General features: G+C 39.9%; 1 protein-coding gene across 9 annotated transcripts in view; it reads left to right on the plus strand.

Annotated features, from left to right (window-relative positions):
• Window positions 1-26688, plus strand: part of PLCH1 (phospholipase C eta 1) — a 251714-nt gene that overhangs the window by 115601 nt on the left and 109425 nt on the right. For all 9 annotated transcript variants that reach the window (XM_070792774.1, XM_070792732.1, XM_070792762.1 and 6 more), the window contains one exon: window positions 25887-26033. In XM_070792774.1, the coding sequence (XP_070648875.1) occupies window positions 25887-26033 (147 nt within the window). The remainder of the gene's footprint in view (window positions 1-25886; window positions 26034-26688) is intronic.

The raw sequence follows: 26688 nt of genomic DNA on the forward strand, positions 1-26688 counted from the left end.
TTGGTTTAACAGCTAATTTGATATTGAAAGTTTTCCCGCAACCCTATGGTGATAAGCTGTAGAGTGTTGTAGGTCTGCTTAAGGCTTACTACTGATACCTTAGGCAATTCACAGGAATTTGGAGAAGTCATGGCTTTCAGCCTATAACCCCCTAAATACACATTTCCCTTAAGTTAAAAAAATAAAGTCGGGAATGCACCAGCATGGAGACTGCTGTAATTTGTCTTTTGATTTATTATTTATAGAGTGTTTACTGGCAGGTATATGGGCTTCCCAAGTGGCTCAATGGTAAAGAATTCACCTGCCAGTGCAGGATTGATCCCTGATCTGGGAAGATCCTCTGGAGAAGGAAATGGCAACCCACTCAAGTGTTTTTGCCTGGGAAATCCCATGGACAGAGGAGCTTGGTGGGCTACAGTCCAGGGAGTCGCAAGAGTCGAACACAAATAGCAACTAAACAGCAACAACAGATGGGGAACATAGCACTAGTAAAACAGATAGAAATTCTTAACTTCATGGAACTTACATTCTAGTGGGAGAGACAGACAATAAGAAAACAGGAAGATTATGACATTTAAAATATGTAGACTTTTAGGTCATTTATGTTTTTGGACTCTGACACATTTGAGAAGGTTGGCATCCAGACAGTAGGGAACTCTTGGTATCACCACCAAACCCCTCTCAACCCTTAAGAGCGACGTGTTTCATGTTCTACTACCTCTTGTCCTTTCTTTCCTCTGGACCAGTCAGTAGAACTGACCACTATTTAAAAAAAAAAAAAAAAAGGGGGAAATACTTTTCAGCTCTTCATACTCAAGGGAGGGGAGACAAAGGGTCATAAAAAATATTTTATGGTAGCTTGTTGTGGTCACTGGCAGTGTTAACACTAGAAGTGAAAGTGACTTTCTAGGAAAGAATTTTGATGTGTTGTCTTAGTGGCTTAGGGCAATGAGGTCTGCCTATGTATCTGGCAAGTTAGAAAGGAGCTTTATATTAAGATCAAGCTTTACATTAAAATTCAAATGGGGGCTGCTTCCACGAGGATTCTTACTATTACTATTATAGGTCATCCGCTGTCCTTTTCTGTTTACATAAGATTCCCCTAACTCAGATAAAACTTTAAGAAAGTCTTCCTTTCCCTCCTTGCTTCCTCTCTCGATTTTTCCCTACCTCCTTTCCTGTCTTTCTCACTTTAAGTAAATTGCCACAGGGGAGTTTATTTTTCCTTTTGTAAGATCTTCCTTTAAGCAGAACCCTTAAAAGTCTTTTGTGATCAAGCATTTTAAAGTGCCTACATGGGCATGGCTTTATAGAAACACAGTTAGATTGAATTCAGTCTAGTCATCTCAGAATACAGATGAAAAGCAGAAAATTGTATTATAAAACTGCAGCTTGGACTGGGAACCATCTAGTCACCAATGATACACACTGCTTTATAGCTGGTTTGTTCACGGGTATGATGATGGCCCTAGAAGGTAATAGATACTTGATTCAGTTGCCCTGAATAATTCTGAATTCTGGACTCAGTTCAGTTCAGTTCAGTCGCTCAGTCATGTCCGACTCTTTGAGACCCCATGAATCGCAGCACGCCAGGCCTCCCTGTCCATCACCAACTCCCGGAGTTTACCCAAACTCATGTCCATCGAGGCGGTGATGTGATCCATCCATCTCATCCTCTGTCGTCCCCTTCTCCTCCTGCCCCCAGTCCCTCCCAGCATCAGGGTCTTTTCCAATGAGTCAACTCTTCACATGAGGTGGCCAAAGTATTGGAGTTTCAGCTTCAGCATCAGTCCTTCCAATGAACACCCAGGACTGATCTCCTTTAGGATGGACTGGTTGGATCTCCTTGCAGTCCAAGGGACTCTCAAGAGTCTTCTCCAACACCATGGTAATTGATTTAAAGATGTGACTTTTTTTGTTTGGATAGAGATACAGGGAGTTGGAGTGAACTCCAGGAGTTGGTGATGGACAGGGAGGCCTGGCGTGCTGCAATTCATGGGGTCACAAAGAGTTGGACGCGACTGAGTAACTGAACTGAACAGGGAGTAGTGTGTGCGTCCAGTGGGTTTGCATAGGATACTTTATAAATACAAATCAGCTGGTTTCATGGGGTTTCCACTTGTAGCTTTTTCATAACTGGTATGTTTATGCCACCAAAAAATAGCTCTTTCAACAAAGAAATTGTCATTTGCTAAGATGGCCTGCCACCATCTGATAGAATTGATGGTTGCTATGAAACTACTGAAACCTGCTTTAGATGAGTAAACCTGGCTAGAGTGGCCTTTAAACCTCAAATCCCCAATTTTAAGGACAAAAGGAAGGGTGCACTGGTCGGAAATATGATTCTAGTTAAATGAACCTTGTTGATTATTTTTATGTGCCTGAATTGAATATTTAAAGAAGAGTCCTTCTGGTTATTTTATTTACCTAGAATGCACTTGTTCAGGTGGTCAGTAGTAGTGATGGTTCCTAAATACTGACAGATGCTTCTGCATTATTCATCAAAAGAGTTTTCTATCATTAGAATCACACTGCTTTCACAGTGCTGCAAATGTTTTCTGAGATTTAAAGAAGATGTGGGCCTAGTTGGTGCTTTTTTAGCTTTCAGATCTGGATTGTGGGGATAAACTGATGTTTGAATTGCCCTTGTTCTTCCAGAAGAAAAGAATTTCTGATTACAGCACTTATTAGCAGTGGGAGTGCTGAGTCAGTTGCAAAAATTTAAAATAGCATGCAGACTGGGACGTGATTGTCCTGTGAAGAGATCTTTAGGGAAGCAGCCTTACAGGATGAGGGCCTACACGTTGTTGAATTCCATACTGAATGTTTCCTAGGGTAGGGTGAACAGGTGTCCTGGGGAGGCTTGTGTGTCTCTTGGGTGTTGACTTATGCTGCTGCCTCAGTGCTTTTTGGACTGAAGTCCGGTTGCTCCTGGTGAATGTGTTATGTTTAAACATAGCATACCTTGAATTTGGCAATGATCTTAGCTTGACTGTACCATAATTTCAGCGTGAGGCTGATACAGTCATTTATGTGCAAGGGCACAATCCCATTTTTAAGGCTTGTGATTTGTTTGTTGAGCATCTACTCTGGGTCTACTACTATGCTTTTCTGAATTTACCAAAATTACTAGAATTGTTTTCTATCTTATGCTTTGCTATGACTCTAAGTCAGGCAAGTATGACTTAAATATGGATCAGAAAATTCTTAGTAATAAATTTTGGATCAAGTTTGAGGGTTGGGATAAATGACTTCTAGGAATAAGGCAGAATTTTTTCTCTTCAAAATTAAAAATTAGAAGTAGTTTCTGTGATAACTGAAAAAGAATATTTTAAATTCTGAAAACTTTCTCCATTATATTAAGGTATTTTAGTATTTGTCTTTTAAGTTTTCAATCTTTTTTTCAACTCTTATTCCATATGGGCAAATAGCATAATAGATATTAAAACAAAAAGTTATTTTTTAATTTGAAAAATACTGCTTAACTGAGAAAAAAAAGGTAAATCCAGAAGAAAATGAAGATGATTATGAATCATCCATAATTCAGAAACAACTATAGTTGGCATTTTGGTAGTTTTCTAGTTTTTTCTCCTTTTCCTATGATGTACAATTTACAAATGTAAGGTTGGAGCCTCTCTTTCATGTGATTCACTGGAGTGTAGGAGTCAGAAAAAAGCAAGTATAGATGGTAGATACCAAATGAGGGGATGAATCACAGAAGAACTGAAAGGGCTTCTAAGAATGCTGCCTCATCTGTGATACAGTGAAATCTCACGGACAACTCATGAACAGCTTTAAGAAGTTTACTTATACTGAACTTGGAGTTCTGAGAGAATAAAAACTCTGATTAGATGAGTTCTTTGGCCAGCTTGGTGACTCCACTATACTCTGAAAGGTCTAATAAAAACACTTTCAATCATACTGTTCATTATTAGCTTAAATGAAAACATATTGATTGCCATTTAAGTTAACAGTTGTCATTTCTCACCATTCATATTGACTCTTACTCAAACCTTAGTTTTAAATGCTAAAAAAATCACTGTTCCTGAGATAAATATCAATACAAATCAATCCCCAGCTTTTATTGATAAAGTTTTTTCTTTTTTTTTTTATGGCAAAAGTTAAGAATTGGATCTCTTTTAGATCTACATCGAGAACCACAAAAATCATTAATCCAATGAACAAAAATTTGTGGTGTCACCACTGTGTGCCAGGCACTGTTCTAGGCACAGGGAACCATGAGTGAATAAAACATTTCTATTTTCGTGAAGTGAATATTTTAGGGGGAAATGACAGAAAATAAAATCACTGGTTGTTGGTGGCTCAGACAGTAAAGCATCTGCCTATAATGTGGGAGATCTGGGTTCAATCCTTGGGTTGGGAAGATCTCCTGGAGAAGGAAATGGCAACCCACTCCAGTATTCTTGTCTGGAAAGTCCCATGGATGAAAGAGCCTGGTAGGCTACAGTCCATGGGGTCCCAAAGAGTTGGACACAACTGAACGATTTCACTTTCATTTTCAGGAGGTCTCTCCAGACTGGGTGATTAGTATCTACTCCTCTGGATTACTTAATCCCAGCCTAAATGGCAAGGAGGAGTCAGTCTTGCAAAAATCTGGAGAAAAAGCATTTGAGACAGAAGGAACAATGAGTCAGAATGAACTGGGGAACCGTGTGGAGCCCATGATCATAGGACGAGGAGTAGGAGAGGTAGGCTGGAAGGAGATCGTGTCGGCCTACAGGCAAGATCGCGTAGGCTACAGTGAGGAGTTTGGGATTAATTATACTTATTGTGAGAGGCCATTGGATTGTTCTGAGAAGTCTACTTGACCTTAAAAAGTACCACATTAACAAAAAAAACCACAACCCAATCACAAAATGAACAGAAGACCTAAATAGACATTTCTTTGAAGAAGATATACCAATGGCCAGTAGACATGTGAAAAAAAAAAAAATGCTCAACATTGCTACTTGTTAGAGAAATGCAAATCAAAACTACAATGAGTTGCCACCTCATACTGGTCAGAATGGCCATCACTACAAATAGTAAATGCTGGAGAACGTGGAGAAAAGTGAACCCTTCTACACTATTCATGGGAATGTAAATTGGCACAGCTACTATGGAGAACAGTATGAAAGTTCCTTAAAAAACTAAAAATAGAGCTGCCATATAATCTTGCAAGGGCTTCCCTGGTGGCTCAGTGGTAAAGAACTTGCCTGACAATGCAGGACATATGAGTTCTATTCCTGGGTTGGGAAGATCCTCTGGATAAGGAAATGGCAATCCACTCCAGTATCCTTGCCTGAGAGATTCCATGGACAGAGGAGCCTGGCAGGCTACAGTCCATAGTGTCACAAGTTGGGCATGATTCTAAACAATAACACCGACATAATCTTGCAATCCTATTTCTGGGCATATATCTGGAGAAAATTCTAATTAAAAAAGATACATGCACCTCAGTGTTCAAAGCAGCACTATTTACAATCACCAAGACATGGAAGCAACCTAAATGTCCATCAGGAGATAAATGGATAAAGAAGATGTGGTACATATGTACAATGAAATACTATTGTTCTTCAGTCACTCAGTCATGTCTGACTCTTTGCAACCCATTAGATTGTAGCATGCTAGACTTCCCTGTCCTTCACTATCCCAGAGTTTGGTCAAACTCATGTCCATTGAGTCAGTGATGCCATCCAACTATCTCATCCTTTGTCACCCGCCTTCTTGTCCTGCCTTCAGTCTTTCCTAGCATCAGGGTCTTTTCCACTGAGTCTGTTCTTCATATCTGGTGTCCAAATATTGGAACTTCAGCTTCAGCATCAGTCATTCCAATGAATATTCAGGGTTGATTCCCTTTAGGATTGACTGGTTTGATCTCCTTGCAGTCCAAGGGACTCTCAAGAGTCTTCTCTAACATCACAATTCAAAAGCATCAGTTCTTTGGCACTCAGACTTCTTTATGGTCCAATTCTCACATCCATACATGACTGCTGGAAAAACCATAGCTTTGACTATACAGACCTTTGCTGGCAAAGTGATGTCTTTGCTTTTTAATACACTGTCTAGTTTGTAATAGCTTTCCTTCCAAGGAGCAGGCGTCTTTTAATTTCATGGCTGCAGTTACCATCTGCAGAGATTTTGGAGCCCAAGAAAATAAAATATGTCACTGTTTCTACTTTTTCCCTTTCTATTTGCCATGAAGTGACGAGACTGTTTGCCATGATCTTAGTTTTTTGAATATTGAGTTTTAAACCAGCTTTTCACTCTTCTCTTTCACCCTCATCAAGAGGCTCTTTAGTTCCTCTTCATTTTCTGCCATTAGAGTCATATCATCTCAGTTCATGTGCTGCTGAAGCTGAGCTTGACGTATTTCGAGCATTACCTTACTAGCATGTGAATTGAGCGCAATTGTACAGTAGTTTGAACGTTCTTTGGTATTGTCCTTCTTTGGGATTGGAATGAAAACTGAGCTTTTCCAGTCCTGTGGCCATTGCTGAGTGAGTTCTCCAGATTTGTGGCATATTGAGTGCAGCACTTTTAACAGCTTCCTCTTTTAGAATTTGAAATAGGTCATCTGGGATTCCATCACCTATACTAGCTTTGTTTTTAGTAATGCTTTCTAAGGCCCACTTGACTTCACACTTCAGGATATCTGGCTCTAGGTGAGTGGCTACACCATCATGGTTATCTGAGTCATTAAGATCTTTCTTATATAGTTCTTCTGTGTATTCTTGCCACCTCTTCTTAATCTTTTCTGCTTCTGTTATGTTTCAGTAATGAAAAAGAATAAAATAATGCCACTCACTGCAACATGGATGGGCCTAGAGATTATCATACTAAGTGAAGTAAGTCAGGCAGACATAGACAAATACTGTAGGATATCACTTATACGTGCGATCTAAAATATGATACAGGGCTCCCCTAGTGGCTCAGTGCTAAAGAATCTGCCTGCCAATGCAGGAGACACAGATTCGATCCCTGGCCTGGGATGCCCCCCCATGCTGTGAAGCAGCTAAGCCTATGCACCATAACTGCTGAGCCTGTGCTCCAGAGCTGGGAGCTGCAACTGCTGAAGCCTATGTGCCTAGAGCCTGTGCTCTGCAACAAGAGAAGCCACAGCGAGAAGCCAGTGTACTGTTAACTGGAGAGTAGTCCCCACTCACTGGGGACTAGAGAAAAAGTCTGTGCAGCAACAAAGATTTAGCATAGCCAAAAATAAATAAATTATTTTAAAAATATGATATAAGTAAACTTATATACAAAACAGAAAGAGACTCATAGACATAGAAAAGAAGCTTATTACCAAAGAGGAAAAGGGGTAGGGGAGGGATAAATTAGGAGTCTGGGATTAGCAGATACAAACTACTATAATAAAATAACAACAAACCCCTATTAAAAAAGAAAAAATGCCACAGTGACTATGACGTGGAGAACTTTTATGAGGGGAAACAGAGAAGTCAACTGGAATGCTTAGACATCCAAGAGAGATGATCGTTGGTTTGAATCACAAGGTTGCTATACTGATGGAGAGAAACAGTGGATTGGGGCTGTGCTTTGGATGAAGAGTCGAGGCTTTCTGAAGGATGGAGAAAGGAAACAGTGATGTTTTGGGTTTAAACATTCGGGGGTGGGGGCCCATTTACTGAGATGGAGAGGCCAGAGCAAGAGCAGGTGTAAGATTCATGTAATGTTTAAGATTCTGAGATATCACAGCACTGTCGTCTGGCAGTTGTACATAAAACTGGGACTGAAGGCGGAGGATGATACTGGAAATTTACATTTGAGGTCATCTGTGTGTGGATGGGAATCAGTACCCTGGGATTAGGCCACACGACTTAGGGTGACATAGAAACTCAAGTCCCTTCAACATTTGGAAGCATCTCTATTTTCCTGTCAGAATTTTCAGCAATTGAGAGTCTGCTGACAGTACCCTGAGCTGCTGCTTTTTCTGAGCTCTGATGTGGTTTAGGAAGAAGGAAAGAAACTAATGTTTGTTCAAGGTGTGACATATGCTGCGAATTGAGCATGACACCTTTACTTTATTTCATTGAATCTTTACCATGATCTTGTCTTTAACATGTGAAGCGACTGGCTCAGTGTCAGTGAAGTCAGCCAGGAGACAATGTGACTGAGAAATGAACCCAGGATTTCAGTGCAGGTCTTTGGGCTTGTTTTTTTTCTTCTTCATTCATGTTTGCAATTGGCAAAGTTGCAAAGGACTGGCAATATTTGCTTTTGCAAATTGTATGTGATTTTAAAATAAATATAGCATGTCACATGTTAAAATTTTTTTTCAAAGCAGTGCTTGCTCATGGCAAACACCAGAAAATTCTTTAACAATACAAAAAACTCTAAGGTGGGAATTGAAGTACGCTTGTCTCTTCCTGTTTAAGTACCATTTCTTTTCTGCAAATTATAGAAAATTTCTAAGACTATATAACATATTTTTCTGTATGTTACAAAACAAGTAGAAATGCCATGCAACAAATATTGCTTTGTAACTTTTTATTCACTTAATAATGTATCTTGGACAGCTTTCTGTTTGCAGATCTATGATATTGTTTTTAATGACATCATAATGTTTTATGATTAGCTCATTTATTTAATCAGGCCTCATAGACATTTAGATGATTTCTGGTTTGTTTTTTAAACAATTGCAAACAAGGTGGTAGTGATCAACCATATAATTTCTATTTCTTGCTTTATTATGCTGGCGTTTATCCAGAATAAATCCCTGGTACTGTAATTGCAAGGTCAAAATGAATATTTTAAATTTAGAAAAATATTGCTAAATTGATTCAAATAATATTACCTAATTTATAATCTTACTATTAGCCCCACAACTTCATCCTCAATATCTTTTTTCACATTAAAATTTGTGCTTATCAGGTGAAACACTATTTCACTTTTGACTTTAAGATTTTAACCATGGGTACTGTTAAGCATTTTTCTATTTATCAGTCGTTTCTTCTGTGAATTGTCTATTCTTATCCTTTTGCTGGTTGATTTGCAGGGACCCTTTCAGATCATGGATATTAATCCTTTTTTCTGTTATGTTTCTTTACAAAAGTTTTCTCCTAATTTTTTTTGCTTATTTTGAATGATGTTTATGGTTTATATAGATATTTTTACATGTAGTTAGATTTATCGTCCTTTTCCATAAGGACTTCTATCTTTTGCCAGCGTTAAAGAAAGTGTAGAATTCTTACTCTAGAAAGGCTTCCATAAGGACAGACTGTTATATGGCAAAGCTTATGTCTTAAAACTGTGTAGACCACAGCGACTTCCCTAGTGGCTCAGATGGTAAAGAATCTGTCTGCAATGAAGGGGACCTGGGTCAATGTCTGGGTCGGGAAGATGCCCTGGAGAAGGGAATGGCAACCCACTCCAGTATTCTTGCCAGGGAAATTCCCCTGAACAGAGGAACCTGGCGGACTACAGGCCGTGGGATCCCAAAGAGTTGGACATGACTGAGCAACACACACACACACATGCAGAAGCAGGTCCCGCATTCCATTGACCCACCAATGTCATGTATGACTCTCCCAGTGTTCTGTGTTTCTGCATTAAGAGGTCTGTCAGATGTTCAGCAACTTTCCTGTCTACCTCCTATTTTTTCTTGGACCGCAGCTCTTTCTTACTCTTTGGTTATTTCTCACTGACTCCCTTCTTCACCATCAAAATTTTTGCTTCCAGTTTCTCCTTCTTGTCCCTGCCACCATTGTGTTTAATATTTCCTACTCTCTCAATCCATCCTGACACTGCCCTCCCTGATGTTTTTTCTGTCCCTTGTCAATTTCTATGTGCTTCCCAAGATTTATCCCAGCAGTCAGAGCGTAATCATGGACACTTCTCAGCCCTGGTGTTCTTGCTTGGTGGACTCCCTTGTACTGCTGAAGAAGTGTGCAAATGTTTGTGTCCACATGAATGTGCTTGTGTGTTAGTGTGTGTAGTTATTTCTGAATGCAGAGAGGGAATCTTGTAATCAGATAGTTTGGGTTTTAATGCTGGCCTTCCTTTTTATTTTTTTCCCCTAGGATTGGCTATTTAGAAAACTTTGTAGCACATCTGCTCCAATTATATATGCAAATTTTGCTTAAAAGAAAGTTTTTGGGTTTTTTCATTTTTCTCCCATTTTTAGATTTTTCTACTTAAAGAATGATTTTAAGATCTATAGTGCAGTGATTTGAAATATGGACTAATCAAAATGCCACTTATTTGTGACAGTTACTCAACAATGTTTACATGGTATTTTAATAAAGGGAAGCTTTTGATACCAGGAGCAGAGTTTGAATGGGGACAGACAATTGTTGAAAAATCAACTTGCGTGGATACTCCTAGGCTTTTTCTTTACCACAGGGAGATCTATTTTTATGGTTTTTTTTTTTTTTTAGCATGGATTTTTTTCCCCCCCCACAAAACCACCTGTCACAGAAATAAGGTGCCTGCTTTAAATGCTGTTCAACTCGATTTCCAACTGGCTGTGGCTGGAATGTGCCAGGCCTGCTTCAGATCAGCAGGCAGTTTCTCTGAGCCCCTCACTCCTCCGGAGATGGAGACTTTGATCTGAAAAGACTTGGGGGCGGGGAAGTGCTTTGTTTTCTAGGGAAAAATGTGATCTCTTCCTCCATTGTCCTTTCTTTGACTTGTAGCCAGAAAGCCTTACAGGCTCACAGAAGTCAGACTTCTATGGACAAAATTAGGACAGTTTGCATGAAATCAGTTGCTCTTTCTTGACTTTTTTTTTTTCTCTCTCTTTTTGGCAAAAAATAATTGACTCCGTAAACCAGTAGTTAGAGATATAGAGGCTTGAGGGTGAGAATTTGGAAACTGGTTGGGGTTTATGAATTTGTTAGCATACAAAGCAGACTTTCCTTTAAAATGAAATTAAAACACAGGAGGTAGGTGGCAAGTGTGTACGGTGACTTTAAGAAATGAATGAGACGCTAACAACCTCGACAAATACTTCCTCTACAGTTAGTGTGTGTAGCCCACTGTGTAAGTTTCCTGTCAAGGTATCTTTTTAAAGAGGCGACTCTGGATGGGATGTAGGTGAGATCAGATAAAATACAGATGGTCATAAGGCTCAAAATTTTAAAAGTACCTCTTCCCCACTTAGCAGCTAATTACAAGTTAGGGTAAGGGCTTCTCTGGTGGCTCAGAGGTAAAGAATCTGCCTTCAGTGCAGAAGATATGGGAGATGTGGGTTCAATTCCTGTGTCAGGAAGATCCCCTGGAAGAGGAAATGGCAACTCACTCAAGTGTTCTTGCCTAGGAAATCCCATGGACAGAGGAGCCTGCAGGCTATTGTCCATGGTGTCTCAAAAGAGTCAGACACAACCAAGCGACTAACACACACACAAGTTAGAGTGGATCTGAAATTGTCCTGAGCAGCCCCCAAGGGGACAAAAGGTTATGGAGACATAGTCAGTAATGGTTAGTTGAAAGTCAGAATTTCATATCTTTTAACTCTTGCTTTAACTGGGATATTTCATATTTTATCAGTAGGGGATGAGACCTTGTGCTGATATCTTAATATACAACTAAGCTAGCAAGCCTTTGCGTCTTTCACTTACATGACTCTGAATTAAGTGCTGTGCCTCGGAAACAGATTGACTCCCACTGACCACACGCTCAACAGGTCTGGTGGGCGGTAATGCTGCCTGGAGCTGTGGTTTCCAAACTTAAATGGGACTCAGAATTACCTGGGAGAGCTTTTAAAATACAGATTCTCAAGCAACAAGGATTTCTGGAGACGTGTGTAGCAGTTTGTACAAAGAAAGCCAAGTTTGGGAACCTGTGGCTGCCTTAAAAGAAGCTGGATATGTCTGAGGACCACACTTGACTTCTATCTCCTAATAGCTGTGTACATTTTGACCTATGCATGCATGCATGCTCAGTCACTTCAGTGGTGTCTGACTCTTTGCAACCCCATGGACTGTAGCCAGCCAGGCTCCTCTGTCCATGGGGATTCTCCAGGCAAGAATACTGGAGCGGGTTGCCACGCACTCCTCCAGGGGATCTTGCCGACCCAGGGATGGAACACATGTCTTCTGCGTCTCCTGTGCTGCAGAGGGTTCTTTACTGATGAGCCATGGGGGAAGCCCACATTTTGATCTAACCATCAGTCAAATAACAAGCTAGCATTTTGAAGTTAATGTGTAATATAGTCAACTTTTTATTCTTTTTAATATGCCCAGTAGAGATGCTTTTGTGCTTTGACATGAGTGTTCTTGTAGAACTAAGAGAAAATATTTTAATATCTTTAGGGAAGGTTAAGCCTCACTTAAGTCCCCTTGTCCAGTGTCACCCAGGAAACAACCAAGATTAGGAGTAAGCAATAATGAAACTTGCTTTCCAGTTACTAAGAACAGATGTGTGTGTGTTAGTCATTCAGTCGTGTCCAACTCCTTGCAACCCCACAAACTGTAGCCCGCCGGTCTTCTCTGTCCATGGAATTCTCCAGGCAAGAATACTGGAGTGGATTGCCATTCCCTTCTCTAGAGGATCTTCTTGACCCAGGGATCAAACTCTGGTCTCCTGCATCGCAGGCAGATTCTTTACTATTTGAGCTACAGGGAAGTCCTACAAAGAACAAATACCAAGGTCTAAATTTTTACTGTGGTAAACAGAGTATTTATAAAGTAATCATAGCTACTGTTTGCATACTCTAAGTAAAAAGAAAAGTACATGGCCTAGAACAAGAAACGTTTTAGAACTGTATCAAGTGTTCTTACAAATAGCTGTGAAAAGAAGAGAAGCGAAAAGCAAAGGAGAAAAGGAAACATATACCCATTTGAATGCAGAGTTCCAAAGAATAGCAAGGAGAGATAAGAAAGCCTTCCTCAGTGATCAATGCAAAGAAATAAAGGAAAACAATAGAATGGGAAAGACTAGAGATCTCTTCAAGAAAATTAGAGACACAAAGGTAACATTTCATGCAAAGATGGGCTCAATAAAGGACAGAAATGGTATGGACCTAACAGAAGTAGAAGATATTAAGAAGAGTTGGCAAGAATACACAGAAGAACTATACATAAAAGATCTTCACAACCCAGATAATCACGATGATGTGATCACTCACCTAGAGCCAGACATCCTGGAATGTGAAGTCCAGTGGGCCTTAGGAAGCATCACTATGAACAAAGCTAGTGGAGGTGATGGAATTCCAGTTGAGCTATTTCAAATCCTAAAAGATGATGCTGTGAAAGTGCTGCACTCAATATGCCAGCAAATTTGGAAAACTCAGCAGTGGCCACAGGACTGGAAAAGGTCAGTTTTCATTCCAATCCCAAAGAAAGGCAATGCCAAAGAATGCTCAAACTACCGCACAATTGCACTCATCTCATACACTAGTAAAGTAATGTAATGCTCAAAATTCTCCAAGCCAGGCTTCAGCAATACATGAACTGTGAACTTCCAGATGTTCAAGCTGGTTTTAGAAAAGGCAGAGGAACCAGAGATCAAATTGCCAACATCCGCTGAATCATCGAAAAAGCAAGGGCGTTCCAGAAAAACATGTATTTCTGCTTTATTGACTATGCCAAAGCCTTTGACTGTGTGGATCACAATAAACTGTGGAAAGTTCTGAAAGAGATGGGAGTACCAGACCACTTGACCTCCCTCTTGAGAAACCTGTATTCAGGTCAGGAAGCAACAGTTAGAACTGGACATGGAACAACAGACTAATTCCAAATAGGAAAAGGAGTACGTCAAAGCTGTATATTGTCACCCTGCTTATTTAACTTGTATGCAGAGTACATCATGAGAAACACTGGGCTGAAGGAAGCACAAGCTGGAATCAAGATTGCCGGGAGAAATATCAATAACCTCAGACATGCAGATGACACCACCCTTATGGCAGAAAGTGAAGAAGAACTAAAGAGCCTCTTGATGAAAGTGAAAGAGGAAAGTGAAAAAGTTGGCTTAAAGCTCAACATTCAGAAAACGAAGATCATGGCATCTGGTCCCATCACTTCATGGCAAATAGATGGGGAAACAGTGGAAACAGTGGCTAACTTTATTTTTCTGCACTGCAAAAATCACTGCAGATGGTGATTGCAGCCATGAAATCAAAAGACGCTTACTCCTTGGAAAGAAAGTTATGACCAACCTAGACAGCATATTAAAAAGCAGAGATGTTACTTTGTCAACAAAGGTCCGTTTAGTCAAGGCTATCGTTTTTCCAGTGGTCATGTATGGATGTGAGAGTTGGACTGTAAGGAAAGCTGAACGCTGAAGAATTGATGCTTCTGAACTGTGGTGTTGGAGAAGACTCTTCAGAGTCCCTTGGACTGCAAGGAGATCCAACCAGTCCATTCTAAAGGAGATCAGTCCTGGGTGTTCATTGGTAGGACTGATTTTGAAGCTGAAACTCCAATACTTTGGCCACCTGATGTGAAGATCTGACTTATTTTAAAAGACCCTGATGCTGGGTAAGATTGAGGGCGGTAGGAGAAGGGGATGACAGAGGATGAGATGGTTGGATGGCATCACCGACTCAATGGACATGGGTTTGGATGGACTCTGGGAGTTGATGATGGACAGGGAGGCCTGGCATGCTGTGGTTCATGGGGTCACAAAGAGTCAGACATGACTGAGCAACTGAACTGAACTGATTATGTTCTTCAGGGGTCAGCTCGAACTCTGTGTCTTCTGGTATTCACCTGATCCAAGCCACATCCTCCACCTTCATTCCTTATTGTCCTTATTTTATTGTTATTTTTATATACTACTGACTAGAGTTGTCATTCCTATGTGCTAGATAAAATTTCCAAAAGCTAGACCTAGTATGTTATAGATTTCTATATTTACTAGAAAGGGTCTGAGGAACCAGGACATAGAGTCCTTGTTTTTATAGATCATAAAACTGGAGGCAAAGCTGTTGGAAAGACTTAGCAGTGATGATCCAGTTTGTGCTTTAGATGGGACTTGAAGGCAGACAGTCCATATGATGAAACAGAATGAGAGTTGCTCTAGGGCCAAGAGCACCTGATTTCAAGCCTGACTCTGTCATATCCTAGCTTTATGACCTCAGACAGGGTCTTCATTTCTCTGACTCTATAATAAGAGGCAATTAATTATCTCTACCTACTTCACAGAAATATTAAGAGGAATAAGTCACATAATGTATGTCGGTACTCTTAACTCTGGATACACAGTAGAATCCTTGGGAAGTTTAAGCAAATCACCAAACAAAACAGATACTCAGTCCAGTCCCATCCTGAGAAATGCTGATTTAACTGATATGTGGTGAGGCTTTGTGATCAGCACTTTTAAGAAGGTCCCCAAGTGCTTTTAATGTGCTACCAGGGTGGAGAACCATGAAAGAGCCTTACTGGATGCCAATGATCTTTATAAATTCAGGTCAATATTTACTGTGGCTTGGGAATTTTGCTCCTAGATATTCAGGACAATGTCGTATCACTAAACAAATAACAGAACAGTGCCATAGTCTTTTATATATATACATAAGTGTTATGACAAGCCATATTGTTGAATAGTGACAACAGTGTCATTTCTGATCTTATGTTAACATAGAAAACTGTTTACATAGTAGTTGGAACTAAATTTAGAATTTTAAAATTAATTCATATCCCTCTTCCCCATGGGATAACACTGAAACAAAATGAACAAAGCTATATTGTTATGAATTCTTGTTTGTATTTCATTTGTTTCCCAGGGCTAACAATTATAGAATATAAAATAGGTCTTATTGAAAAGGCAAGTATCATGTGAAAGGCTTTAATAAAATAGAAACAAGGTTCTGACATTTGAAAAATTGCTGATTAATTCATTTCATCCTTTCTTTGACCTAAATCCTCCCATATGTATTTATCAGCTTTGCAAACAGATTGACTTTGTGCATTTAGAGTTTGCAAACAAGTCCCAGAATGTTACTGCTAACCAATTAGTTTCTAAAAGCCTTTCAAATAATCTTATCGTCTCCACAGGAGTGATTTAGGCAATGAAAAAAAAAAAAGTTTGTTCTTCACTGAGAAGAATCATGACTTAATAAGAGTGGAGCTCACCATGGCTGTTCGTAAGCATACTTATTCATGAGCTGATATTTGAGTTTATGCCTGATTACTGGAAAGGAAGAGCATTTACAGTTGAAGCCAATCCTCTGTGAGAGCAGTTATATTTTGTGTAGAGATCATTTTTGAAAATTCATATCTGTAGTAAGAGATCCGGATGTTAATCAGCTTTTTTTTTTTTTTCCTCTTTAAAGTTAGTCTAATAGGCTTTTGGATTGAATGAGGCTTTCAGCTTATCGAAAGATAAAATAATATTTGTGAAAGCCAGATCAGCTGTTTGTAGACTCATGGAGCTTAGAGGAAAATGCATATTGAGGGAAGCAGGATGATCAGTGATACTCAGTGACCCTCTGAAGTCCGCACAGCTAGTTAGTGACAGAACCCAAACCAGAGCTCTTTCTGCCAGCCCTCTTTCTGCCCCTCAACCCAGACCAACCATGTCATCCAGCCCAGCAGCAGGGTATCTCAGGACTCACTGTGAACCAGGTCCCCAAATATGTCCTGGGTCTGTGCTGAGAACTAAGCATGCCCTGTACTTCTGCTCTGATGGTTTTAGGAAATCTCTCTTTTCCTTCCTTTGACAGAAGCATTACCTGCACCTTTTCCACGTAGAAATGAAATTGTTTTCAGAAACGAATCCCTTTCAGCCACTCAGCTTTACTCTGATCTGTGGAAGCTGGCAAGAAATCCATTCACATTTTTTGTGTAGTTTTTGGTTGAAAAGATTCCATTGTAGAGGGTCTGTACTTTGTTGTTGTCGTTGGCCCGCTAATGCCGTTTGTTGATCAGTGTCCCAGAATAGACGTGTTTACAAAAGAGCGCAAGTGATATTTTTGTGTGTCCTCAACACAGACACGGCCATGAGACTGTGTGAGAGACTGCCTCAAGGTGACCTTTAGAGCAGAGAATGAGCAGGGCTCCAGGTGTGCTCAGTACTGTTGGAGGGGATTTTGCTTCTTGGCCTTTCAGAGAACAGAGCCTGGAAATACATGCAGCTCCACACACACACAGACATACAAGTATGTACACAAACACCTGTGTCTCTGTGTATATGATTTTGTTTACATTTTGTCTTGTTTTGCACTCCTCTCATCCTTATTGATTTAAGTTTGAACATGTAGGATCCTACAAGAGGTGTCACACCGTTCTTTACCCTCATCACTCAATTCTCTTCCACCCTTATAGGTAACCACCTTCACTGTTTTCTGGGTTATCCTTCCTGTATTTCTTTTTGTGATGATGAACAATATTTATATATTTAAAAATTCATATACTTCTTATTACACAAGAATTAGCATACTCTAAGTTATATATGCTTGTTTATACTTGGCCTTTTTCACTTATAATTTTAATGTATATAAATTATATCTCAAAGCTATTAAAAAGTCACCATCAGGTGGCATATATGGCATTCCTAACACAATATGATTTTCTCTGATTTGACCTTGGCTTAAAGATTCAAACCCATTTGGATGCCATGTAGACTAAGTGGAAATGTTGGGAATCTCCCCTCAAATGATTGTATTATGATACTTTAAATCGGAAGTGTATTTTTTAACAGCATTTTCTGCTTGAGGGACTTAGTGAACTGATAACCCCTAAAGAAATTTACTTAATATTTTAAACTGACTGTGGCAGAAATGATTGATTTAATCCCTCTGTGGTATTGGAGAAGACTCTTGAGAGTCCCTTGGACCGCAAGGAGATCCAACCGGTCCATTCTGAAGGAGATCAGCCCTGGGATTTCTTTGGAAGGAATGATGCTAAAGCTGAAACTCCAGTACTTTGGCCACCTCATGCGAAGAGTTGACTCATTGGAAAAGACCCTGATGCTGGGAGGGATTGGGGGCAAGAGGAGAAGGGGATGACAGAGGATGAGATGGCTGGATGGCATCACTGACTCGATGGACGTGAGTCTGAGTGAACTCCGGGAGTTGGTGATGGACAGGGAGGCCTGGCGTGCTGTGATTCATGGGGTTGCAAACAGTTGGACACGACTGAGCAACTGAACCGAACTAAACTGAACTGAAAGACTTGAATTCTAAAGGACCTTATAGACCACTTTGCTACGCCTTTTATTTTACAGATGAGACTCAGAGAGCTTTAAAACTCTAATTATGTAATAAAGTTAGAAATGCAGTCCTCGACTCATCTGTTCTACTCTTTAAATATTTATACTATTTTGTTAGGCAGTGATTAAAATGATAATTATTAAGACTCTGTAGAAACATGGAAAGCTGTTTATAATACAAATGAAAAAAAGAGCAGCATGCCAAATGGCTTAAATATCATGATTGCAACCAATATGACAAATTTGTGTTCGTATTGAGGTCTGGAGCATAACAGACAAAAACGGTATGTGTGTTATGTAATGGGTTAAAGGGCATTTCTCCCTTAATGCTTTGGAACATCGCGGCATTGTATCCAACTAAACTTCCTTTCTAAAAATATTAGGGCTACCACAGGGGGAATGTGAAATCAAAGAGATTGTTGGTAGCTGCCTGAATCTGTCGCCTGTATTTGTACTTTCCCCAGATACTTTCCAGCACTGGAAATGTGTGATGAGGTTCTATTATCCTATGCCTCTGACACTCTTCCATTGTTTACCCGCCCCTGGAGTTTTGCCTTTATTCCCTTGTTTCTCACCCTGTTTTATGGAATCTACTGACCCAGCATGGCTGGTGAATGACTTTTATAGCAGGTAGTAACTACTGTTACTTATCTCAACTGAATGCAGAATATAAAGAAATTATGCTGACCCTTAAGTAATTTAGGGCTTCCCTGCTCGCTCAGATGGTAAAGAATCTGCCTGCAGTGCAGGAGACCTGAGTTTGATTCCTGGGTCAGGAAGATCCCCTGGAGGAGGACATGATGACCCACTCTAATATTCTTGCCTGCAGAATTCCATGGATAGGGGAACCTGGAAGGCTAAATACAGCCCTTGAGGTTGCAAATAGTCGGACACGACTGAGCAACTAATACTTAAGTAATTAAAGTGAAGTTGCTCAGTCATGTCCGACTCTTAGCGACCCCATGGACTGCAGCCTACCAGGCTCCTCTGTCCATGAGATTTTCCAGGCAAGAGTACTGGAGTGGGGTGCCATTGCCTTCTCCAAGGAATAATATTTTGTCTCTAAGATGGGTGATTATTACCCAGTGGAATGAGCCCCAAAGATTGAGGGTGCTCCTTCTCTGGTTAGCTGTACCACTCCACAGGACCATCTACTATCAGGTTTGAAGAACGGAGCGATAGGTTTAGATGACTTTCAATCTGGTTAAAAAACAGAAATCATTTGTGGATTTGCCTATCGCGTGGCTCTGATTCCTGAAAAGTAGCCAGAAAGAAAAGAAAGCACTGTACCATGATGAGCCTGCCTCAGTTCTTTGTGGCTTTGGGACCCTGCCCTCTGTAAGAATTCTATTTCTGGTCAGAGTTGCCACATCAGCTTAAACTTCATCTAAATGCAAGTTCACTAGACTTGTTTTTTTTCAAGTTGACTCTAACAATATGGTTTTTTTGTGTGCTAGAGAACATCACAGGGAAAGCATAAAGCAGCTACATAAACAATTTAAGCAGCACTTTGTTTCAGACCCTAGCTCTGCCAAGAATGTTTGGATCATATATACTAGTTCACGGCAGTGGATAATGCTAGGGTTTCAGCCCATGACTGAGCTAGTGCAATAAACGTGAAGCTAGTGAATATTTAATGTACTATTCAAACACACTCCCTCTCTAAGGGGTTGGGTCTCATTTTCTAAAACGTTCGGCTTTCTTTGGATGACGCTTGCTAAGTGGCACGTGGTGTTATCTCAACTAACTGATTAAACTTTTATGTCCCTGTGCTTTTCCTGTTAAAAAGTTGAGAATATTATATCCATAATGGTTTTATCTCAGGGAAAAGAAATGGGACTGTGAAAAGTCCAGGGAAAGAAGAGGCAGCGTGAACAGGGCAGAGGGCACTGTGTCTGATATATAGACAGTCCTTCCTACAGGTCTACAGTCCTCGCTTTAGGTCTTGGTGATACAGTTAAGTCAAGTTAAGTTAAGTCAACTTTCTGTTCTGGCATAAACAGTTCATTTTATTCTCCTTTCCCAAGCAGACATCTTCTTGAATTATATCTTTTATGCCCCCTCTCCTTTGCTTAGAAATATCTAATGAATCTGTTATTGCCATTGTGTTTAAATCTTAGGTCAGGCATTCCTACCTCTATGCATCTAGTCTTATCTGACCCCAAAAATCAAATATCCTGTTATAATAGCCTTTTAGGACACTGCACCAAAGAGAGCGAAGCATCCTTTCCTATCCTCTGATTACACCCATGCTCTTTCCTGTCCTCAAGGCTCCACTGACACTGTTTTATTACCACATTCTCCCTACCCCCACACACTGTATTCTCTTTTTGCTATGGACTCCCATGTATTTTTGTCATGGTGTTTATTTTTGAAAATATCAATAATAAAATCGTAATAATAGCTACCATTTATAGTGTTTATTTTGTGCCAGGCACTGCTTTTGGTACTTTACATGAATTAACTCATTCAGCCTTCAACAACATTTCAAGGGGTAAGTAACATTATTCCCATTTTGTAGACAAATCCTGGAGACATGTTCTTGCTCAGTTGCTGAACAAGTCATGTCCAACTCTTTTTCGACCCCATGAACTGCAGCCTGCCGGGCTCTTCTGTCTTCTACTATCTCCCGGAGTTTGCTCAAATTGATGTTCACTGAATCTGTGATGCTATCCAACCATCTCATCTTCTGCTGCTCGCTTCTCCTGCCTTCAATCTTTCCAGTCATCAGGGTTTTTTCCAATGAGTCGTTTCTTCACATCAGGGGGCCAAAGTATTGGAGCTTCAGCATGGGTCCTTCCAATGATATTCAGGGTTGATTTCCTTTAGGATTGACTGGTTTGATCTCCTTGCAGTCCAAGGGACTCTCAAGAGTCTTCTCTAGCACCACAAAAAAATTGAAAGCATCAGTTCTTCGGTACTCAGCCTTCTTTGTGGTTCAACTCTCGCATCTGTACATGACTACTGGAAAAACCGTAGCTTTGACTAGACAGATCTTTGTCCGCAAAGGGATGTCTTTGCTTTTTAATATGCTGTCTAGGTTTGTCATGGCTTTCCTTCCAAAAAGCAAGTGTCTTTTAATTTCATGGCTGCAGTTACCATCTGCAGTGATTTTTGGAGCCCAAGAAAAGAAAATCTGTCACTGCATCCACCTTTTCCCCCATCTATTTGCCATGAAGTGATGGGATTGCCTGCCATGATCTTAGTTTTTTGAATGTTGAGTTTTAAGCCAGCTTTTTCACTCTGCTCTTTCACCTTCAACAGAAGGCTCTTTAGTTCCTCTTCACTTTGTGCCATTAGGGTGGTGTCATCTGCATATCTGAGGTTGTTGATATTTGTCCTGGCAATCTTGATTCTAGCTTGTGATTCATCCAGCCCAGCATTTTGAATGATGTACTCTGCATACAATTTAAATAAGCAGGGTGATAATACACAGCCATAACATACTCCCTTCCCAGTTTGGAACCAGTCAGTTGTTTGGTGTCTGGTTCTAATTATTGCTTCTGGATCTGCATACAGGTTTCTCAGGAGGCAGGTAAGGTGGTCTGGTATTCCTATCCCTTTCAGAATTTTCCACAGTTTGTTGTGATCCACACAAAGGCTTTAGCATAGTTGATGAAGCAGAAGTAGATATTTTTTGGGAATTCTCTTGCTTTTTCTGTGATCCACCAGATGTTGGCAATTTGATCTCTGGTTCCTCAGCTTCTTTGAAACTCAGCTAACACATCCAGAAGTTCTTATTTCATGTACTACTGAAGCTTAGGTTGAAGGATTTTGAGTATAACCTCACTAGCATGTGAAATAAGCATCATTGTACAGTAGTTGGAACATTCTTTGGCATTGCCCTTCTTTGGGATTAGAATGAAAACTGACTCTTTCCAGTGCTGGGGCCACTGCTGTGTTTTCCAAATTTGCTGGCATACTGAGTGCAGCGCTTTCACAGCATCATCTTTTAAGATTTGAAATAGCTCAGCTGGAATTCCATCACCTCCACTAGCTTTGTTCATAGTAATGCTTCCTAAGGTCCACTTGATTTCACACTCTGGGATGTCCAGCTGTAGGTGAGTTACTACACCATTGTGATTATCCAGGTCATCAAGACCTTTCTTGTATAGTTCTTCTGTGTATTCTTGCCACCTCTTCTTAATATCTTCTGCTTCTTATGGGTCCTTATTGTTCTGTCCTTTATTGTGCCCATCCTTGCATGAAATGTTCCCTTGGTGTCTCTAATTTTCTTGAAGAGATCTCTAGTCTTTCCTATCCTATTATTTTCCTCTAATTCTTTGCATTGTTCATGTAAGAAGGCCTTATCTCTTGTTGCTATTCTCTGGAACTCTGCTTTAAGTTGGATATATCTTTCCCTTTCTCCCTTGCCTTTCACTTCTCTTCTTTTCTCAGCTATTTGTAAGGCCTCCTCAGACAACCACTTTGCCTTGTTGCATTTCTTTTTCTTGAGGATGGTTTTGCTCACCACCTCCTGTACAAAGTTATGAACCTTCATCCATAGTTCTGCAGGCACTCTGTCTGCCAGATCTCATCCCTTGAATCTATTCACCACCTCTACTGTATAATCATAAAGGATTTGATTTAGGTCATACCTGAATGGTCTAGTGCTTTTTCCTATTTCAATTTAAGTCTGAATTGTAAAGAGGAGCTTGTGATTTGAGCCACAGTTAGCTCCAGGTCTTGTTTTTACTTATTGTATAGAGCTTCTCTATTTTTGCCTACAAAGAATATTATCGATCTGATTTCAGTACTGACCATCTGGTGATGGCCATGTTCAGAGTTGTCTCTTGTGTTGTTGGAAGACGGTGTTTGCTATGACAAACACCCTTGACAAAACTCTGTTAGCCTTTTCCCCGCTTCATTTTGTTTTCCATGGCTGAACTTACATGTTATTCCCAGTATCTCTTTGACTTCCTACTTTTGCATTCCAATCTCCTATGCTGAAAAGGACATCTTTTTTTTTTTTGGTGTTCTAGAAGGTGTTGTTGGTCTTCATAGAAATGGTCAATTTCAGCTTCTTCAGCACCAGTGGTTGGGGCATAGACTTGGATTACTGGGATGTTGAACAACGGTTTGCCTTGGAAACAAACAGATCATTCTCTCATTTTTGAGACTGCACCCAAGTACTGCATTTCAGACTCTTTCATTGACTATGAAGTCTACTCCATTTCTTTTAAGAATAGTAAATATAATCACATGTGAATTAGATTTGCCCATTTCTGTCCATTTTAGTTTACTGATTCCCAAGATGTTGATGTTCACCCTTGCCATCTCCTGCTTGACCACGTCCTATTTACCTAGATTCATGGACCTAACATTCTAGGTTCCTATGGGATATTGTTCTCTACAGCATTGGACTTTACTTTCACCACCAGACACATCCATACCTGAGAGTCACTCCTGCTTTGGCCCAGCCTCTTCATTCTTTCTGGAGCTGTTAGTAATTGCCCTCTGCTGTTTTCCAGTAGCATATTGGACACCTTCTGATCTGGAGGACCCATCTTCTGACATCGTATCTTTTTGCCTTTTCATGCTGTCCATGGGATTCTCTGTGGCAAGAATGCTGGAGGGTTGCCATTAACTCTTCCAGTGGACCACAGTTTGTCAGAACTCTCCACTCTGACTCTTCCATCTTGGGTGGCCCTGCACAGCATGGCTCATAGCTTCATTGAGTTACCCTCGCCCCTTTGCCATGACAAGGCTACAATTCATGAAGGGGCATGGAGGCATTGAGGGATAAAATAATGAACCTAAGCTCATACAAGCAAGTGGAAGATTTGGAATTCTGTCCCAGGCTGTCTGGATTCAAATTGTGTTCTTAACCACAGTTCTAAACTACTGTTTGTAAGTTATCTTTTTAGAGGCTTCATTCTTTTAAAATTTAACTCTGTAAGTCAAAGTCTCCTTATTCTCTGCTTTACCTCATTATATAACCCTGTGCCTGGAGCAGGGAGTGACTCTGTGAATATTTATTTATTGATGTGACCTGATGTCAGAGGTCAAAGAAATTCTAATAGGTTTTTCTGGGAGTTTTGACTTGCTTGGTTAGACTTGATTTTTTCTTGATAAACTGACTGTTTTCTGTTCTCCCTCTAACTGTTGGTATGAGATGGTCAGGGTGACTGTCAAGAATTTAAATCCTTGACATTTATTACCTAAATGAATGGTGCTAAGTGGTGGGTAAATTTACTAATGTGTGTGAAATCAAATCTCAAATTTTGTTCTGTGCTTCAAAGTAAACATTTTAAATCTGCATGTTTTTTTCTTAAGCAGTATTTTTTTACTTGCATATTTGATATGTCAGATCAAAGGCATAAGAGCAACCTGTACTTCACCTTTCTTGCAATATCAAGTCCTAGAAATATATTTAGTTTTGCACAGTTTTTCCTTGATTTCTTTGGGGGAAGAAAAGACTCTTCATGGAGGAAATGGTCAAAGTTGGTTATGTTAAAGTTACTTTGAGAATTCTGTGCCTACTGTGTTAGGCTCTGGGATCAAATTCTTTCCTATTTAATATAATGACAAGTTAGCCAAAGAAGCTGAAGTCTAACTTTGAAGTTTTGTTTACCATGTTTCTTTTCAACAGCATGCTGCTTGATAAGGTAGGTGCTCAGAGCTAGTTGTTTCTGGTTCTCTAAAGGTTACATCTGTGCCTGTGTGTTAGTCAGTGAAACAAGCAGTTTCTGGCTGATGCAATGAGAAAAGGGCATTTGGAAGAGTATTGTATAACTTGGAGAACCAAGGGGGAAAACTGAATAATTTGCCAGCTTTAGGAAGGGTGACTGTGACAATTGTAACATCTTGAGTGTCCAACCAGGAGCATCTCTGAAGTTTTGGCCTTTGCAATGACTCAGTTCTGTTTTCATTCAGTGCTCTGCTCAGGATTTCTGTTTCTTGGAAGGGAGCCAGATTTGCTCTCCACCTAAGCCAGGTGCCCATTTCTTGCTTGGGATGGTTGACAGGTCACCGGAGGCACATAAGATGGGAAAATAAGTATTTCCAAAGGAAATGTGGGTACTATTAGCAAAGAAAAGGAAATGGACATCAACAAAAGATGCTCATTGCCATCAAGTTTCATCTCAAAGCAGAGAGTTTAAATGAAAGCATTAACTTGGATGATAAGTGAGTTGGATTTTACCTGAGTTCAATCACCAAGTTACTTCTCTACTTAGAAAATACTGGCAGCCAAATTCCTTAACAAATATTTTATATTTGTACAAACTTGATTTTTTTTTCTGACCACATTTTAAAATGTTTACTTAGCTGTTTTCAAGTATATACAAAATTATAATATGAACCCATATGCAACTTCAATGATTGTTGAAACATTTTGCCATTCATGTTTTTGTTAATTGCATTTGGAAGCATTAACATAAGATGATTTTATAGTTGGCTGTATAAAAGCTCACAAGATTTAACATAAAGTCTGAAACTTGCTTTATGAATGTATATTCAAGTATCAAATTATTTATTATTGGTTTTTATACCAAAAGCATGTTGCCAGTTAGAAAAAAAGATACACTGTTCAATGGTCAGGCATTGTTTATCTAGAAGTAGACTTTTATTTCCATCAGTGAGGCTTTTTTCTGGCTTAAGCCTGATAAATCAATTCTTTAACAACTCTGTTTTCAGGTTACCTCTTCTAAATTTGCCTTCTGGCTCTTGGAGGCTTTGGGATGTGAATCAAAGGTTTCATTCAGCAGTGTCTCTGAACAGCAGGAGGCACTTGCACTGTGTGAGAACTGACTGTGCTCCAATCTCGTTTGCAGTTGAAAGATGCATGAGCGTAATGCAGTCTGGGACACAGATGATCAAGCTGAAGCGTGGGACCAAGGGGCTCGTCCGGCTCTTTTACCTGGATGAACACCGGACCCGCCTCCGATGGAGACCCTCTAGGAAGAGTGAGAAGGCAAAAAGTAAGACCAGCTTTTGAATTCTTGACTTGACCCAGTAACACATGGCTTCTATTGGATGGGCTCTGTGGAAGTTTTAGCTTGGTAAAACTTTCATATTTTTACAAGTTTTAGGGGGTCAGTGGTTAGAGAATGTGCAGAGACAGAATAAGTGATGACCATTTTTGCTTTTGTTAATTCATCAGGAACTTTGAATCCATAAAAAGTTTTCTTATCCACTAGTGCTGTTGAAGGTAATATTTATCCTACATTGAAGACATGTTGTATTTAGTTGGGATATGAGGTTTTATAGCTTGAGGCCTTTTATTTTTCTTTAAAAAAGTGAAGGAAGTCATAAATCCAATAGGATTAAACTGTTTTGACATATTCTGTGCACAGTTAACTGACGAATGGATTGACAAAATTGTTTTAATGATATCAAATAAAATAGCTTTGATCTGCCTCCTCCATAAAGCCTCTCTCCCAATCCTAAACTCAGTTTCTAGTCCATGCTGAGTCCCCTGGAGCATCTCTCTTCATCTGCTCCTTCCTCTTGTTTTCACATGGACCTCTTTCATCCAGGGTCTCTGTCTTTCTGGTGGCATATGCAAAATCTCCTAACCAAGCTCCATTTGCTAGTTTCTTCTGCCCTGACCAGTGAAGATGCTTTCCTCTTCAT

This window comes from Bos indicus, chromosome 1, assembly GCF_029378745.1.
Source record: "Bos indicus isolate NIAB-ARS_2022 breed Sahiwal x Tharparkar chromosome 1, NIAB-ARS_B.indTharparkar_mat_pri_1.0, whole genome shotgun sequence".
Classification (NCBI taxonomy): Eukaryota; Metazoa; Chordata; class Mammalia; order Artiodactyla; family Bovidae; genus Bos; species Bos indicus.